At 35.3% G+C, this 20,474-nt stretch overlaps 1 protein-coding gene and 1 pseudogene across 3 annotated transcripts; both read right to left on the bottom strand.

Annotated features, from left to right (window-relative positions):
- Nucleotides 1-453: 453 nt before the first annotated feature.
- Nucleotides 454-10,216, bottom strand: LOC109110382 (adenosine kinase-like). Of its 3 annotated transcripts, none has more exons than XM_042734788.1 (12): nucleotides 10,090-10,216; nucleotides 8,074-8,158; nucleotides 6,248-6,322; nucleotides 6,018-6,071; nucleotides 5,263-5,341; nucleotides 4,965-5,137; nucleotides 4,092-4,200; nucleotides 3,800-3,970; nucleotides 3,291-3,326; nucleotides 3,057-3,171; nucleotides 2,888-2,974; nucleotides 454-1,084 (listed from the first exon to the last, which is right to left on the bottom strand). In XM_042734788.1, the coding sequence occupies exons 1-12, from the start codon at nucleotides 10,175-10,177 to the stop codon at nucleotides 960-962; spliced, it is 1,197 nt and encodes a 398-aa protein (XP_042590722.1). In that variant the 5' UTR covers nucleotides 10,178-10,216; the 3' UTR covers nucleotides 454-959. The 3 variants fall into 3 exon arrangements, with proteins under 3 accessions (XP_042590722.1, XP_042590723.1, XP_042590724.1); XM_042734789.1 differs by lacking the exon at nucleotides 10,090-10,216 and adding an exon at nucleotides 8,743-8,816 and having other exon boundaries at nucleotides 8,074-8,139; XM_042734790.1 differs by lacking the exons at nucleotides 8,074-8,158; nucleotides 10,090-10,216 and adding an exon at nucleotides 8,743-8,890.
- The window catches only part of LOC109093889, a 31,602-nt pseudogene continuing 20,991 nt past the window's right edge, over nucleotides 9,864-20,474 (bottom strand).

The following is a 20,474-nucleotide window of genomic DNA, read 5'->3' as shown; positions in this document are numbered from 1 at the left end:
TTCTTCCTATCTAAATATGAAAACACACACACACACACACACACACACACACACACACACACAAACACACACAAACACACACACCAGGGTTATGACAGTTAACTAAAACCATTTAAAAATAAATTACTTGAAATAAAAATTTTACATAATTTGTTCCATTTAGTTACCAAACCAACATTTCGAATTTTAATATTTCTACAAATATATATATATATATATATATATATATATATATATATATATATATATATATATATATAATTTATCATTTTAACTTAACGTACTTTAAATAAATTAAAAAATAATTAAAAAAAAAATATTTACATGAAAACAATAAATAACAAACACAGAAAATGTAACTAATATGTAAACTAAATATAAAAACAAAAATAATAAAAAATGCTGAAACTAAAACAACAACGACACAATTTAAAACAGAGATGTACAACTTTGGAACAGTTAAAATGTTTTTATTAAACTGGTCAGTTTAACAGTCCTGTTCCATAAGCAGAAAGAGCAAGTGGAAAACTGTTCCCACATCAGATACAGCTTATGCATATTTAAAGACTTTTGTGCGTTTAAGATACAATTTGGTATTTTAAAGGAATAATATATACCTGAAAGACATCAACTTGCTAGCCAAAAATCCTATTTTATAATCCAGTTACTTTAATTTACTACGATTATTTTTGAGAAATATAAATGCACTTACTTAAAATGATATTATAGATCTTTAATAGATTAAATATAGAAATGTTGTTCTTGCAATGTAACATAAAAACAGATCAAAGACAAACCATACTTTAAATCCACCGGAGTGTACATATGTGGTCGATGCAATCTTGATAAATGCCCGTTTTAACAGGAAACGTGTGTAAACGAATGCAGAGGCACGCAGGTTGTGTTGCTGGAATTTCAGAACAAAAAAATGAGATGGAAAGACTCAATATTTGAGGGAGTTAATGGAAATCGGGTTTCTCAGGGAAAGTGCAGCCGACTCGCCGGATGATGACGTTAGCGGCGTAGTGACCTGCATGGATGCACTCCTCCAACGGCTTCTCCTGAACCAACTCCGACAGGAATCCTGCAGGAACCAACAACAAACATATAGTTAATGTGAAGGCTCTGTTCTAAAGCTTAGTGAGCCGCCTTGATATCTACAGCATCCTAATCCTGATTCTTCTGCTTTGAGTCTATGGCAGCCCATAAAATATGGTCCAAAGTTGTGAAATTTGGCACACGGATAGAGGACAGTCTGAACATTAACCACAGCAAATTTGGAGTCTCTAACTCAAACCCTCTAGCGCCACCAACTGTCCAAAGTTGCATTCACATTTATGCTAATAACTTTTGAACTGTAGTGGCTAGAAACGAATGAAATAATTTCCTCCTAGATGTTACAATTTTCGCAAAAATCAAACCAGATCATCTTCAGACCATGGTGACAAAAAAAACATGAAATTCACGTTTATTAGTCAAACCGTTCTTGAATAACGCATAAACGAATGTGACGAAGAGCTTGTTCAGGTGGAGGTGAGTCGATATCTCTGTAATGCTTTAGCGTATTCAGACCAAACATGGAGTGCGTCACAATAACCATGACCTGAGGCTCCCTGCACAGCTTCAGCACAGCGCCACCTAGTGGTCTGGAGATATGGAGAAAAAAGGCAATTTTTCAATGCTATATTTTATTAAACACAATCAAAAATTTTAACACTTGTCTCTTTAGATTTGGGGAAGCATACAGAGTTAAACGATACCGATGCCGGTTTTAATTTTTGTTGTAAAATGCTATATTTTACGAATCACATTGGTGCATTACATCAAAACTTTGTATGTCGTCTATCAATGTTGCCCTGAAGGTACTCAAAAAGTCTTCATCTACAGCATCCTAATCCAGATTCTTCTGCTTTGAGTCTATGGCAGCCCATAAAATATGGTACAAGGTTGTGAAATTGAGACTCCAAATTTGCTGTGGTTAACTCAAAAACCACAGCAAATTTGGAGTCTCTAACTCAAACCACCTATCGACACCAACCTTCAAAATTGGGGAAGCATACAGAGTTAAACGATACTGAACTGTAGTGGCTAGAAACGAATGAAATAACTTTCCTCCTAGACGTTAAAATTTTCGCAGAAATCAAACCAGATCATCTTCAGACCATGGTGACAAAAAAAACATGAAATTCAAGTTTATTAGTCAAACCGTTCTTGAAAAAACAAATTTGACGAAGAGCTTGTTCAAGTGGACGTGAGGCGATATCTCTGTAATGCTTTAGCGTATTTAGATTAAACATGGAGTGTGTCATAATAATCATGACCTGAGGCTCCCTGCACGGCTTCATCACAGCGCCACCTAGTGGTCTGGAGATACGGAGAAAAAAGGCAATTTTTTATACAATATTTTAAGAATACCGATTTTAAATTTTATCGACTTGTCTCTAGATTTGGGGAAGCATACAGAGTTAAATGATACCGATGCCGTTTTTAATTTTTGTTATTTTACGAATCACATTGGTGCATTGTATCAAAACTTTGTATGTTGTCTATCAATGTTGCCCTGAAGGTACTCAAAAAGTCTTTATCTATTTAAAGTACTGTTTATAAATACATATCTATACTGTATATATTTTACATGTGCTGAAATAAAAATGTCTTCTTTGTGTTAAGAATATTCACTCAGAAACTGCAAATAATTACACAAAAATGTCAAGGAACACACTGAATGAAACACGACAATTATAAGTAGAAAGACTAAAATGTACTCAAATAATATTTTTGAACCTTTGATAAATCTGCATGATATTAAAGACTGCACGGTTAATATATTACTGAATTAATATTAATTCTAGAAAAACTGCCTAAAATGATCCGACCAATCAGTTACCTCCCACAAAAGCGTCACCAGCTCCATTAGTGTCGACAATGTCGTTCTGGTCGATGTCTAAAACGGGAAACATTTTCACTTTATCACCTGAAAGAAGACAAACAAAGAGAATTAAGGAAACACAAATCAAATGAACTGAACCCATCCAGATGTTGTTTGATGGACGTACCCACAGTGGCCACAGTGTCTTCTCTGCCCTGAGTGAAGACCACGATCCTCTGCCTGTTCTTATTGACTTTGGGCAGAGACTGAACCCTCCTCGCGATCTCAGCGATGTCTTCTGTCTGCAGGAACACGAGCGTCGGAGCAAGAAGGTGATTATACAGTTCAGAGAGCGTATTATAGGAGCAATTTCTTCTTCAGTGTGCAACAAAAAAATGGCATTAGAGTATTTTTCACTCACCTCAAAGCCTTGCTCTTTTGCAAATGTAGCAGCTTCCTGTAAAACAAACATCAAGCAATCATCACCGCCAATGAGAAGATCAATGGAAAGGAAAAGCAATCCAATCAAACTCTGATTCTCTGATTGGTGGTAAATCCTGTTTGTTTAAACCAGTTTCATCTAAACCCTGTAAAGTCTACTGTATCATATTTAACAGGCCTCTAAATGATCAACATAACTGCCTAAAATCTTATTTCACGCAATCTACTACCTGTCTTCTGATTGATAGTTTCTTCTATATTCTCACTATATCAGATTATATGAGCCATAAAATCCTGATGGATCAAATGTAATACTCAACCAAATCACATATGCAACTTTTTATTATCTATTATCTCACACGTCAGGCTTTATAGGGTTAAACGTATTCAAGATTCAAGATTTTTATTTGTCACATACACTATTATATAGAGCATATTCATACCGACTCTGCACTTACTTAAAAACCGCCGAGGAACGTGAAGACTCACCGTCTCGTTCCCGAAGATGATGTCAACGTACGGCATGACCTTCATCAGCGGCTCTTTGAAGAACTGGCTGATGAAGGGCGCCGAGAGGTTCAGACCGAAGATCTTGTTGTTGTCAGACGCGTGTTTGGCCACTTTGAGGATGGACTCCGGAGACACGGTCAGGAAAAAGCCCTGCGGGACAGACATTAATACTTGCTACTTTCGACATCACTGGTTTCTTGCCCAAGTCACAGCTGCTGATAAACCTCTCCATACGTTCAAACACACACGAGGGTCAATGTGAAGCACTCACTGCGATGTAGTAAACTCTGGCTTTCTCCACCAGACTCCAGTTACTATCAACATCCAGATGCTTCTCTTTATTATAGCAGTTTGCTGCTGCCAGGTTTGCAACCAGAGACCTGCAAACACACAATAACAGTTAAACACTGATGCCATGTGTGTGAGGGTCTGTAAAACCACAAAGGACCATTATGTTTTTTATCAGAACGGACAGGATTGTCATAAACTGAATTAGTGCACAGATTAATCACATAGATGTTTAACACTTCAATAAAGAGGAAACTATATCGGTAATGTTACTGGTATCAGCCATCCAGCTTAGTTGATAATGAAATATTACAGGAGTATTGAGCAGTTACCATAGTTACATTGTTATGATTTGCTGATTCCATCAGGTATATTTTTAAATGATCTGCTGTAATATAAAACAGTGTATTAGGTGTATTACAATGGTTTGATGTCTTATTTCATGTGTTTTTTCTTAGTATGAATTGTGATAAAAAAAGAGGTTCGATTCATTTACCGTTCAAATTTATTTATTTTTTTAGACAAGAATGCATTTAAAACGATCAAAAGTGCAAGTAAAGACATTTATGACGTTACAAAAGATTTCTACTACAAATAAATGCTGTTTAATTGAAATTTCTGTACATCAAAGAATCCTGAAAAATAAAATGTTTAATGATTTCCACAAATATATAATGTGCAGCAACTGTTGATAATAATCAGAAATGTTTCTTGAGCAGCAAATCATCACATTAGAATGATTTCTGAAGATCATGTGACGCTAACGTCTAATATATCCACCGTTATCTTAAATTCTAAGAATATTTCACAATTTTACAGTATTTTTGATGATCAGAAGAGGCTGTTTATATCTGACCTGTTGTCTCCAGTAATGCAGGCCGCACAGGTTCCTGTCGGTTCTTGACTCTGTTCATAATAATGAGCATCGACATGAGCTTCAGCCGCTTTCTGCTTCAGAATCTCGCCGAAGTGATCCGTGCCTATACAGCCGAAGAACGTGGCCACCTTATGCGGCTCCTGGATCATCCACTGAGAGACAGAAGACATCGAGCGTACCGTACGTTATTAAGCTGGTTTCAATCAGTGATATGAAACAGCCTTCCCATAATTCTCTGATAGACATTTTAACAGAAAGTACAGGGTTACAGATGTACCTGAGCGATTTTAACAGAGTTCTGAGTGGATCCACCAGCATGATACTCCACTTTACTCTTCTTCACAATCTCATCAAACCTGCAGCGAGAACAAAACACACACAAACATCAGAATATGAGATCGGCTTTGGTTCCTGTAGTTACTGTATGTTGCATGAAATGCGATTAACTGAGAGCTGCTACCAGCCGCAGGCCTCAGATGCTCAATTCTGCTCTTTATATTGTGTATATTGTCATTTCATACAGCTATATTTGTGGAATGGCTGATGAATGAACAAGAAAAGGAAAATAACTTTTATTTCTAGTTTCTAACGTTTTCAAACTCTTGATTTCATCACTGTTACACCAATTTATTTTCTTAACATTTTGTTTGTGCCATTTGTCTCCAGTCTACATAATGTTATAGAACTATGGCTGGGCAAATATTTATGATACATTACCAGTTAAAAGTTGCATTTTAGAATGATTTCTGACACTGAAGACTGGAGCAATGATGCTGAAAATTCAGCTCTGATCACAGAAATAAATTACATTTTAACATAGTTTCACATTGAAAACAGTTCTATTAAATTATAATAATATTTCACAATTTTTATTGCATTTTTGATTAAATAAATGCATGCTTGGTGATTATTATTAATTATTCTAAACTTATTAATAATCATTCAAAATGTTTGACCAGTAGTAGTATCATATTCACAAAGATGTTGCTGGTTATATATAAAAGTGAGGAGGATTGCAGTGCCAGTACTCACAGAGCTTTATGTTTCTCCTCCGCCAGGATCTGATCATTGGGCTTCAAGCCATACCTGTGCACAAATACATCCAATCAGTTAGTTATAAATGATCCCACTAACAGAGCTGGAGGATATGAGCTTGTATGATCACTCAAGCGTGTGGTTTTAACTGCAATCAGAAGAACACGCAGCACACATGACCTTTAAACACTGCGCTGCGTCCATCTGCAGTTACACACAACACTCACTTATCAAGAAAGTCCTTATCCACCACGGCAGAGATGTCCAGCAGCGGATTCCCCATCCCGAACAGAGCATTCTGACTGCAAACACAAGACACAGATCATTTTGAAACAATAATGCACTGACATTTTAATAGCCTTTAAGTAAAGCACTGTTTGCATTACTAAATGTGCTATATAAATAAACATGCATTGCATATATAAGTTAAAATTCTAGAATTTACTCACCCTCATTCCAAATCTATATATGCATTACAATTTATAGTTTTTTTAAGCATAGAAGAGCAGAAATTTGTCATGGGCAAAAACTACCACCCAACGCATCACTCATTATATGCATCTCCTTTTTATTTCCTGATAAAGTGTTTGGAATGACACACAAGATGAGCCGATTCCCGAGTGAACTATTCCTTTCATATCTATTCTGTGACAGTAACAGGTGGAGGTCACATGATCGGGTTTCCACAACCCTGCCTTTGAGACTTGAAGCCTTGGAATGAGAAGTGTGTTTATTAGCTAAGGAGCCAAACAGACCAGAATTCCTGCTCTTTTCCATACTGTGAAACTGACATTGCAGAAGGTTGTTGGTTCTGAACCCCTGCAGAACCACTTTCTGGCTCTCCAGCTTTTATCATTTATATTAACAGTATTTTTATACATCTGCCGAATGCATTTTTTGAAACAACTTATAGTGCATTTAAGGTATATCTTTTATTAGTTGGGAATCAAACCCATGACCTTGGTGTTGCTAGCACCATAAGGTACTGTTTGAGCTTCAAGAAGGCTTTCTAGTCAACTTCACTCTTCATGGCTCTGAATGAACTCACATGTCTAATATTAGCCTGACAAATGTCCATTTTACAAACCAAACCAGTTGTGTATCATGTCAACTCTACATGCATTAGAGGTTAACACCATAAACACTGTTTACAGACATTCTGATTTTGAATTAACACTGAGAAAAATTCATGCACCTTGAATCTTTTAACATATAGTGTGTGTTTAATGGGTTTAAACGGACTGTGTTTACAGCAGAGCACATGTTATAGTGCTGACTAAACTTTTTACACACACACACACACACTAAACTATGCACAGGACTGGACTGCAAATAATCTGAAACTAAATAAGTTCTCCATTAAAATCACACAGGGCTGCGGTTACAACTTGGAAAAGCATAAATTGATTGAGAAACTAAAAAAACTAAACTGCAACACAAGTGATCAGTGAATGCACATGTGCAATCATGCATTCTGCCATATAATGCGTTACCGTTACTGTGACGTGTGTGTGTGCATGCGTGACTCAATCAATCTGATAAAGAACTACACGAGTCACAAAACACCAGAAGAATTGTGGAGGACCAGCAGAAGTTGTCCTTACAGTTATATCATTTTTAAAATCTACCAACAGCCTCGTTAACAAATAGTACACATTTTCTGCTTTCAAATCTTAGTATTTTTAAATACTGTGCAAAATAAGCATTCATTTACTTAAATTCATGCATATTTATCTCATTTATTAACATGTGTATGTGGTCATTATAACAGCCATATCTTTTGATTTTTGAGGGTTTTTTTTTTACATTACAGAAATAACATTACATAATTCCTGAAGAAACTGTTTAGCATTTGTTATACAGAATAAGAATTAGAGAAGATTATTTTTAAAAACAAACTATTATATATATATATAGCTTAAGATGTCACAAATGAGGAAATACAGCACATTGCATCATATTGCAAAACAATCCCCAAACCGGAAGCAAACAAGCACAGAGACTGAGACTGATACTGAGAGTAAATATTCGCAGTGCATTAGTGAAGTCTTACCTGACTGTAGGCATGATCACACACACTTTGACTGTCTGCAGTAACAGTAACAGGTTCTGCTGCTCGCTGTGTGTGTGTGTGTGTGAGAGAGAGAGCACATGTGATCAGTTCACACACTCCTGCAACCCGGAAGTCCAAATCCGCTCCAGATGATTGCCATGTCACATGCATATGGGCGGATGGCCAGATCTATCATTCTGGTTGGCTAACAAGCCCTCGTGTGTTTTTAAGGTCCGTCTGAAGTGTTACTATCATCAGAACGTGTGTAGCGCGTTCGCTGCAGCGTGCATCTGACAGGATCGAACCACAAAAGCCAATAATCAGTAATCATGCATCCAGTGTCTCGCATGCACACATGACGACATGTAAACATCATGCATGCGCTGTGCTGCATATATATGACGGTCTGATATCAAATAGATGATGCACGAGCTCAGGAATGCATGCGCTGGTACATTTTGTTCAGGCGGCCGCGCAACCATCAAAACAGACGCATTCGAGTCATTTCTGCATATCGCATCATAAACTACGAGTGCATGATGTATGTCGGTGTTTTAGTCGTGATATGATGCTCTGCGTTTACTGCATGAGGTGTGATCATGAGCTCAATCATAACCATCTCCTCCCTGAACTCGACACGAGTGTCAGATAGCGCAGGTGTGATTTTACCTCAGTGTCTTCTTGCTCTGCGTGTTTTTCTGTGCTGCAGTGGAGTCACACACCGACATCTTCCTGTGATCAGACTGACAGAACACGAGCTGATCTCAGATCAGATCTCACACTGCTGCTCTACCGTGCTTTAACGCGATGCTTTTACCAGCTTTGCATTTGTTAATACCATGGTAATCATGCAATATATCCTACACCACAGTACTTTCTGTAGAGGTGATTTTGCCTGCCTGTGTAATTATTTCTACCGTATTTTACATTTTTTCCAGAAAAAAAAAGCCTATAACACTTGCATGCTCTATTATTTTTTTCCATTTTATCCGTTTTCTTTTCATTTATTGTATATATATATATATAAAAATATATATAAAATGTGATGCTTATGATCTTAAAAAGTGTGGAATCCATCAATGCGTTTTTCTAATAAGCATAAATAAATTTGGGTAAAATAGATATATTTTATTTAGATTTAATTAATATGCATATTTATTTTTCTTCTTTATTCCATCCAGCATCTTTAGACTTAAAAGAGTTTTACAAGATTTGTGTTCAGAAAAAATAAATAATTTAGAACACAAGTAATAGTAAAGATGAGCTCAGATTTTATTATCAATATGAAATCATATATATATATATATATATATATATATATATATATATATTTAATTTGAGATTGTAAGGGTTCCATTTGTATAGTGTAAATATTTACCTTAAAAAATAAACTAAATTAATACTATTTAATAAAAAATTTTTATTTTTTAGTAAAATTGATATTTATATATAGATTAAAAAATAGACATTTTCCCCTAATTTCTCCTTAATCATTATTCTTTTTTTAAAATCACTTTTTAACTTTAGCTGGGGATGTTGTATGTCAAAAAATATTGTAATTGATCAAAAACAGTTAATTGTTGGAATCACAATGAATGTCATAAAGGGTTAACTGTGGTAAAAAAGTGCCATAAATGGACTTAACAGAAATAATAGAAACAACATTAATGTCAAATAAATAGCTTTATGTTCAGAAGGCCAATCTCATTTGCATGACCTTTAAAGCAATATATAATGCATATTCATTGACCATTAAAAGAAATGCCAACAAATACAGTCGACACATCTGATTGAGTGATAATTAGTTCTTTTATTATGACAAGGCACATCAGGTCTTACAGGCTGTCTTTAAAGATGAACACATTATTTACATTAAACTGCTGGTCTCATAAGCGATAGAAAAGGCAAATATAAGCAAAGAGACGATTCTCACTCATATAAATATACTTGAGTGTGCTTTCTGTAGTAGTGTATGGAGCACAGTGATGTCTTAGTGGAAAGACGAGGACGGCAGAGTGTTTGTGTGTGTGTGTGTGTGTCCCTGAATGAACGTTTGAATGAATCCACACCGTTTATAAGCACGATGCATCAAAAAGCACATCATGAGGATTTTATAATCCAGAATCTGTGCATGTGTTTTGTTTGTGAAGGGAAAGCATTAGCTATAATACATTCAAAGAGGCTGATGGTATGATATGAAATATATATATAGCTTCAGTTTCTGTAAAAAGCACCTTCCCTCAAAGAAATATTAAACTGGGATCCATCAAAACAAAATAAATCATTAGAAAAGCAATCGAGCAAGTTTACGTCCCTTCTTTTACACTCAACCACATTCAAGATCAACGGTTTTGATATGGAATAGTTGAGTCCAGATGTGGACCTGGACTGTAATGCGTCCCCCAGTGCATGCTGGGATATCAGCGCTGGCTCCTGCGTCACTGGTACCAGGGCGTCTTGCGGACCCAGCGCAGAGTGAAGCCGGCGTCCGTGCGGATCTTGATGGAGGCGGCCTCGGCTTCTCTCACCGTCTCTTTCACCGACTGCATCAGGTTCTGAGCGTTATGGACCAGCATCTCGGTGGCCTGCGGGAGAACCAGCGCACATTTAGAGCGGTTTCATCGACAAACAGGGTTCAGAGAGGAGCGGAGGTGAGATCTGACCTGCTCGGATTCCTCCTCGCTGATGTTGGTGCGTCCCAACATGGTGGCCTTCACCGTGGAGAGGATCTTCAGCTGTGTGCTGATGGTGGGAATCCTCTCACACACCTGCAGAAACACACACAAACAACAGAAACAAACAGTCAAAAATCACAAATAATACAATACACCTTATCAACCACAAAAATTTATCAAATCAAAAAAAATGTCATAATACTCAATAATCTCAAAACACTCACCCATATTTTTCATATTCACCAAAAAAAACACTTAACCTGAATAAAAAAAACACGAAGTAAATACAAGAAAACTGCATTTGAGCACATGCTCCTTCACAGCCTGTCATTGGTTGGATCTATCGAACAAATGCATCTGCGTCACTGAATGAATCCATGTTTTACATCTGATTCTGAATGAACTGATGTGAATCTTGTTGACAGCGGTGTAAAAATGTCACTTTAAAGAATCCCCCAAAAGCTAGATGGTTTAACGTTTGTAAATTAGGAAATCATTGTAATTTTACAGATTTACACTTGTACTGTAAAAATGTATATTATTCATAATATATTATTTTTTTTCTGAATTTTTTTAAATTTAAAATTTAAATATAAAAATAACAATATTAATTTATTAAAATTTTTAATATTAGGAATAATAATCATCATAATAAAAACAATAACAATAACATTAGTAATAATATTCATTTTATTTAATAGTACAACTGTAAAATTAAAATATATATATTATAAATAAAAATAATAATAATACAATTTTTTTTTTGCATTTTTTTATTTATTTTAATTTTTTTTTTTTTTTTTTTATATATTTTCAAAAAATCTGTTTGATTTTTTCCTTTTTTAACAGCAAACAATTTAATTTTTAATTTGAAACAATTTATTCCAATGTCTACCACAATGTCTCACAAAACAACAGCAAACAATTTAATTTTTAATTTGAAACAATTTATTCCAATGTCTTCCATCTGGTCTCAGTTTGGTTTGCTTTTGAGGTTTTTTTGCTAGCTTTACAAAAAAAAAAAAAAAAAAGGTGGATCAATACTGCTGGCATCCCGTCTAACATAAAGATGACTGCTAGAAATAAAATAAAATAAATCTCAAACCCTGAAACACATCAGCGGTTATGGACTTCGTCTTAACCAGCGCGGTGCTCTTCTCACCTGCAGTAAGTTGGTTCGTATGCGTTTGTCTGTGCACTGTTTGGCGACCTCTTTGGCGAGGCGCGTGACCTCGTCTGAGGCTTTGGCGATGTCTTTGGCGCACTGGATGAGCGCCCTCTTATTCCCGCTGCCGCCCCGGACCAGTCGAGACATCTCGGCCATCAGCAGAGCCATGCGCTTGGCGGCTCCGATGATGTCATTACCCTGCAAGAAACCATCGTTTAAGATCTCGCTCGTCAGCGCAAACCAACCCAAACCCATCCTGCAAGCTGGAGCAGACTCACCTTGCTGGACCACTTGCGGGCCTCGTCGTGCAGCTGCCTCGCGGCCACCATCATGGGCTCGCTGACCATCTCTCCGGCCTGCTGCTCCGGGAACTCCTCGTCCTTCTCCTCCGGCGGCGGAGGTCTGGGAGGAGGCACCTCACCCTCCGGCAGCGGCGGCTTGGGAGGAGCGGCCACGTCGCTGATCTGAAGGAGAAGCAGTGTTCAGTGTTAGTAATCCATACATACAAAGAAAACTAAACAAATAACTTCAGAAATTAAAGGTACAGTAAAGGTAGTCCCAAAACACTTCAGCCAATCAGCAGTAAGGGGGCGTGTCTTTTAATGATAGAGAGAAGAGAGCGCTCAATTTGAGTGCACAGGACACAAATCCCCCCAGTGCTTTTTTAAAATCCCCATAAATAATAAGCTCTTTTCACAGATTCTTGGCAGAGTGATGTCACACAGACCCAGGCCCCTCCCACGATTGTTGACAGACCAGCAGAGCTCTTTGGCATTTAAAGGGACATGCACTGAAACGCCTGCGGTGAATCTGACCTGCAGGTGCTCCAGGTCTGGAGGTGGAGGAGGGAAGTCTGGCTCCTGCGGCTGGAACGCCTCCCGCACTTTAGCCACGGCACCCAGGATCTTATAACCCGAGTCCAGGAAGCCCCTCTGAAGGCCTGTCCAGGAAGACAATGGTTATAGGTTCACCTATGGATGTGACTGAATTAAATAAATATATCCAATGTGTTTGAAAGTGAAGCACAGCATTGTGTTGAATTACACGCGAGCAGCTCATCATCAGATGGTTTCAGCAGCTCAGTTTGCAGTGAACTGTTACAACTGGGTCGCTTTCACATGCATTGAGAACATAACATGCACCAAGCATCTTTTCAAACTTGTAAGGAGACTTGTTGGTTTAACGATTAAAAATGAAGGAATTAAGAAAAACATAAACATTGATGTTCTAATTTTACAGTTATACTGTAATTTTTTTTCTAAATATTATTTTATTTCTTTTACATATATTTTTATTTTGTTTAATATTTTTATTTAGTAGTAATAATATTTTTTTTAGTGGATAAAATAATAATAATATATATAAATATTTAATTATAATATATTTTATACAAAATATTTGTATTATTTTTTATAAAACACATTTTTTGCCAAATTGTGAAGCCCTACAAACATGCACAGCAGTGAAATATTACAATAGCAGTATTTCTTATTTTGCGTAATATTGGTAATATTAAATAGTAATAATAATAACAACAATACTTGATCATTTTATAGTCATATTTATACATAAATCAAAATTTTTGGCGAAATTGAGAAGCTCTAAAAAATACATTAAACATTATGTTTAATTTAGTAATAATAATAATAATAATTGTATAATCATGCTAATATTTAAATCACAAAATTGTTGGCCAAATTATGAATCCGTACAATCATGAACAATCATGTAATCAAGTTTTATTTAGAGTTACTACTACAACTACTACTACTACTAATTATTATTATTGATAAGTGTATTGTCATATTTATAATAAATCACAATATTTTTGGTTAAAAAAATAAACAAAAACAAAACACAAAAATTAAAAAATTAAAAATTAATATTTACTATTAACATTAATAATAATTAGAAGTAAATTTTAATAATAATAATCGAAACTAATTTAATAAATAAATAATAATACTTTTATATACTTTCATATTTATTTAAAAATGAATAAATACATTTTTGGCCAAAAAAATAAAGTTTTGGCCATTGCATTTTAAAAAAAAAAAACAAATTTTAAACAAAAAAACAACTTCAAACCATAAAAATAACTTCACCAGGATTGTCCCTATAAGTTGGCGGCAAAGATTTAAAAGAGTGATGCTTGCCTATGTGCTCATGATGCTGGGTACTGTGGATGGTTGCTAGGGTGTTGCTATGCAGCTAACGTCCTTCTGTGTGTCTCACCTTGGTCCTGTATGTTGGCGGCCACGGCCTTGGCGTCCATGACCATCGGTGAGATGGTTCTGCTGAGCTCGTCACAGACGCCGCTTTCACTGTCCTCTCTGAACTTGGGTGGTCCTCCTGAGTTCTCCACCTCTCGCTTCGCCACCAGCATGTGATCCGATTTGGCTCGCCGGGCGATGCTGGTTGCCCCGGCGACCAGCATCTGAGGCTGGTGATTGGCCATAGCTACCTGACACTTGTCCAGATCTTTCTTAATGGCTTCTTCTGATGCGTCGAGCAGAGACCTGGTGTCGATCGCCTCATCCACCAGACCTGAGAGACAGAGAGAGTTCATATACTGGTGTTTCCATTACTGCAGAGGATTTCTGAAAATTAAAAACTTCAGTAAACACTGTCCCTACTCAGACAAACATTGTGATTTCAACCCATTTTTACTGTATTTTTCCCACATTATAGTTTTCTAATTTGTTTTGACCTTTGTCAAATACTTTAACTAATTTTTTCTTCACTCTTTGCTTGTTTTCTGGGTAAAATAACCATTTGTGGATCAAGTACTGCTGGCGGCCGGTCTGATAATTACTGACAATAAAATAAACTGAAGTCTAAAAAAATAAAATGTAAAATAAAACAAAAAATAAAGCAATATAAAAATTAAATAAATACATTAGATCCTGTCTGACATAAAAATATATTTACTGAAAATAAAAAAAAATAAAAAAGTAAAAAATAATACAATAAAATCTGAATTAAAATTAAATAAGTAAAAATAAATACATTACATAGATCAATAGATACCATCCTGTCTGAAATAAAAATATATTTACTTAAAATAAAATATGAAAATTAAATAAAAATAATGAGTAAACTTAAAAAATATGTAAAATAAAATAAAAAAATAAAACGGTATAAAATACAAAATAAAATATCAAATAAATTAAATTAAATGAATACATAAAAATATAAGCGATAGATAATAATAAATAAAACTTAAAAAAACATGAGATTTTAATTAAAAAGTTTAAAAATAAAATAAAACAATATTAAATGAAAAGCAAATATTAATTCAAATTCAATAAGTAAAAATAAATGCACTTCATTGATATATAGCATCCTGCCTAAATAACAAAAATGTAAAATGAAATAAAAATAGAACTACATAAAATAAAAATAAAACAATATTGAATAAAAACATTATAATAATATAAAATGAATACAATATTAACATCAGATAGATAGAGCTGATGTCATAGTTCAATTTTGTCACCCGTCATTTTCTCGACATTGTCGATCCACTGATTCTTCATGGTCTCAAAGTGTTCATAAGCCGCCTGGTTTCCAGGATTCTTCAGGAGGATCCGAGCCGCGGAGACCACCTGAAGATAATAAACAGATTAAAATCACACATGCACAGTCAGGACTGGCTCTGCTTCAGTGGTGTTGTTACCTGAGGCGTCAGGTCTCGGGCTGATTTGACGGCCGCCTGGATTCCCTCCACCGTGCTCTTGTTGGCCGTGCCGACCGCCGCCGCTTTCTCCTCCGCCGTGGCTCCCAGACGACCCGCGTGATTCTCAAAGTTTGCGGCCCGCTCCTCGAACACCTGATCACACACACACACAGGATCAGTCACAGAGGAACAGGATGTGCTGTGTGTGTGTGTGTGTGTGTGTGTGGCACCTGCTCTCTGTTGGGGGCGTCTGGAGGAGCCGTGGCTGCCACCGCCAGCAGTTTAACAGGTGTAGTCGTGTCACTGAAGATATCAGACACCTCCTGAGTCATGGCTTCCTGCATTTTACCCTTCAGCTCCTGCCACAGACACAAATTCATTTGATCAAAAATACAGTAAAAATTGTGAAATATTATTACTGTTTGAAATAGCTGTTTTCTGTGTGAATATCTGTTAAAGTGTAATTTATTTCTGTGATGCTCAGCTGTATTTTCAGCATCATTACTCCAGTCTTCATTCATGTCACATGATCTTCAGAAATCATTCTATATGATGATTTGCTGTCTCAAGAAACATTTCTGATTATTATCAATGTTGAAAACAGTTGCTGCACAATATTTTTGTGGAAACTGTGATGAATTTTATTGTTCAGGATTCACAGTAGAAAGTTCAGAAGAACAGCATTTATTTGAAATAGAAATCTTTTGCAACATTATAAATGTCTTCAGATGTCTTTTGATCATTTTAATGCATCCTTGATTAATAAAATTAATAATTTCTTGCTGACCTCAAAAAACATAAAAATAATTAATACATACACACAACATTAACCAACCAACAAGCAGGAGTAGTGCTTTAACATTAAAACTACAAATAAGTGATATCAAATATAATCCTAGCACTTATTTCTTTCACTCATTTCTCACTTATCACACTTGTTATAAATAACATTTATAGTGATATAAATAAATAGTTATTTACATGCACATTTGAAAGCAAAATAAAGGTACATCAAAAAAAATTTTTTAAATTTACTAAAATTTTTTTCTAAATTTTTAATTTAATATTAAATTAAATAAAATTTTTATAAATGACATAAAACCAAAATAAAAAAATCTAAATATTCAATTTAATATGAAATTAAATAAAAATGTTATTTAATGTTTATATTAAATAATAACTATAAATTTAACTATAAATAAATTTAAGTTGCATAACTTAAATATAACTGAAATAAAATAAGTTGAAGTGGAAGTACTAAAATTACAAAAACTGAATTCAATACAAATTATAGAATAATTATTATTATAATAATTATAAACAGTAATTAGTAGAAGAAAGTTATTACCAACTGTGACAAAAGTGCACAAAAATTACAAAACTAATATGAAAAGAAAACAGAATTACTATTGTTATTGAAATTAAACGGAAATAAAAAAAAAAACAAAATAATTAATTTTGAAATATAAATAATATTAATAAGAAAAACCAAAAAACAATAAATAAGAAATGTTGCCTTTGCAAATAACTGAAATAAAATAAATTGAAGTGGAAGTACTAAAATTACAAAAACTGAAACAAAAACAAAACAGAATAACTATTTATAATAATAATAATAATTATTATTATTAATAATTAAAAACAGAATATTAAAAGAAAGTTAGTACAAAGAAAATAATTAAAAGACGTTTAAAAAAAAAGTAAAAGAAAATTACAAAAATAAAAGCTAATTCAAGCTTATTATTAATAAATACATTAACAGTATATAAATAAGTGTAAACTAGCTCCTGATTGAATAACCTCAGGTACAGTTCATACTATCAATTACCAGGGAAGTCAAATCATTAAAAACTGCATATGTGCTGATATGAAAATGATAGCAGTCTTATAGAGCTTAAAGAGCTCATGGTTGTGAAGTCAGAATATTTCTGAATGTTGTTTCTGAAGGTCTGAACCGGGAGGAAGTTCATCAGTGCAAGCAAAAGAGTGTATAAATGTGACCCTGGAGCACAAAACCAGTCATAAGGGTCATTTTTTTTTATTGAGATTTCTATATTATCAAAAGCTGAATAAATAATCTCTCCATTGATGTGTGGTTTGTTAGGAGGACAATATTTGTCTGAGATACAACTATTTGAAAATCTGGAATCTGAGGGAGCAAAAAAATCTAAATATTTGAGAAAATCATTTTTAAAATTGTTCAAATGAATTCTTAGCAATGCATATTACTACTCAACAAACAAATATATTTGATATATTTACAGTAGGAAATTTACAAAATATCTTCATGGAACATGATCTTTACTTAATATCCTAATGATTTTTGTCATAAAAGAAAAATTTATAATTTTGACCCATACAGTGCACTGTTGTCTATTGCTACAAATATACCTGTGACACTTATGACTGGTTTTGTGCTCCAGGGACACATGCGTCACATGACCTCTATCACCTATCGTCTGACCTTGAGTGTGTCCTGCAGCTGCTGAGCGATGGCGCGGGCCTGAGGACCGTCTCCCTCCCCGCGGGCCGCCAGCTCCGCTAACTGCCCCATCAGGTGCTCCACCTCCTCACACTTACCCAGCAGCCCCTGCCTCTGCGACGCCGGCAGAGCATTGGCCAGACGCCGGCCCTCGGCCAGCAGCCCGCGGATCGCAGCCTGACCTGCACACACACACACACACACACACACACACACAGAGGCTCATGTGAAGAGGTCAGCGCTGACGGAGTGTGACGAGAGAGAGAGAGAGAGAGAGAGCCGCACCGACGCCGCTGTCGTCCAGCGAGGGGTTGTCGATCCATCTCTGCGCCTGCTCCATCTTCCCCTCCAGGTGAACAGCTGCTTTTGCAGGACGAGTGTTGGCCACTGCTTTGCTGGTTTTGGACTGGAGGTTCTGCAGAGCCGTGGCGATCTGCTTCGCCAGCGCTCGAGCCTCAGGAGTGTCGCCCTTACCTCTGAACACACACACACCAGAGAGAGATCATCTTTTAGATCATTTAGAATTGAGACTAAATTATTTTGGATCACATGATCCACCATGATGCACACACACTAAAACACACACTAACACACACACTAACACACTCGCACACAAACATTATTATTTAAATATTTAATTTATATTGGGAAATGCATGACAGCAATATTATTATTTTACTATAAAATAAAAATACGAATTCCTCGTTATTTAAAAAAAAATATAATTAAAAATAAAAATACTATACAAATTTTAAAAATAAATATTACTATAGTAATAATTTTTTGTACTGTCAAATAAAAAAATTAGCATTATTATAATTATTTAAATATTTTATTTAAATCATGACAAAATGCATTATGATCGCAATTATTCTATTGTACTGTATTGTAAAAAAACATTAATTAAGGAAATATTACTATAGTAATAATATTATTGCACTGCGCAATAAAAAAATAATAATAATAATAAAACAATAAGCAATAAAAAAAATAAATATTAATTATAAATTATATAAAAAAATAATAATATATTAATAATACAACATTATCAATTTAAAACAAAATAATAATTTATAAACTATATAAATTAAATAAAAAAATTATTATAGTAATAATACCATTGCAATGTAAAACAGAATAGTATTGAATAATATCAATATTAAAATTTAAAATAATAATATTTTATACAAGTGATATAATTTAAATAAAGAAAGATTCCTAATACTATTATCCTGTAAAATAATTATAATAATAAAAAATAATTGTAAAAATAATATCTATTGTAAAAAATAAGTATTTAATAATAGTTTTTCATATTTTATTGTATTTTAAACAACTTAAAAATTACAAACCTAATATTTAGTCTAAATTTCTTTGCTTTCAAATATTACACCACTGGCCTTTTATTTGGGCAGAAAACCTTTTTGCTTCTCTTTTATAGACAACAGATTTATTTCATGAGATTCCATTACAAAACAGCAGATTTCGACATAATGTGAGTTATTATGTCAAATAAGTTTGCATCACAGCTGATTTGAATCAGAATCCAAAAAAACAAAAAAAATAAAATAAAGAAACAGCACAAACACTACAAATCACAGCCATCAAAACCAGCCAACAAAATCTTTACAAGATGCTTTTTTTGAGACACTTATCAACAAGTAAACTAGATGAAGTCTACTAGCTCCAGTGAAATGAGTGACACACACATCATCGGACTCAAATATACCCACACAATCTGCAAAACTGTTGCTTAACTTCAGTCAAACAGTGGAAAGTGGATTCCTCACGTGGGCAGGAATGGAAAGCCACACTAATATTCCAAAGATTCTGGCCAAGAATCCCCACAAAGCCCAAACTCATGCTGAGAGATACGTACGCTCTCTTGAGCTCGGAGAGTTTGGCGGTGAGGCCGGCGATCTCGCCCATGCTGCGCAGGATGTCCTCTCGCTCCTTGGGATCTTCGGGATCATTCTCCGCAGAGATCCGCGATTCTTCCTGGCTTCTCCCAGAAGAGCCCTGATGTTCTCCTCTCCCTCCGGACCGCCGTGAGGATCCTCCAGCCAGCTCTGCCGTTCACAAAACACAGCGGCGCGCTCAGAACTGCTGCTTACACAGCTGTGTGATTGTTTCAGACGAGCAGCAGGCTCACCTGAGCGCCGTCGATCCTCTTGGCGATGGCTTGTTTAGAGCCGTCATGGCCTCCAGTTTACGTGCAGCATTTTTCCCACTTTCCCCGTCAGAACGTCCAGACCCTGAGACACCTGCTGCGCTTTCTGCATGGCCACCGGACTCGCCCCCTGACCCCTGCGCAGGACACACACGTCACACACAACAGGAAACAAACATGAGAATGCTTTCATACTAGCAAGCTTCAAGAAAACAGACAACTGTGGA

The sequence above is a fragment of the Cyprinus carpio genome, chromosome B12 (assembly GCF_018340385.1).
Source record: "Cyprinus carpio isolate SPL01 chromosome B12, ASM1834038v1, whole genome shotgun sequence".
Taxonomy (NCBI): Eukaryota; Metazoa; Chordata; class Actinopteri; order Cypriniformes; family Cyprinidae; genus Cyprinus; species Cyprinus carpio.
Note: the sequence above shows the minus strand (reverse complement) of the source record. Positions and strands in the feature narration are given on the sequence as shown.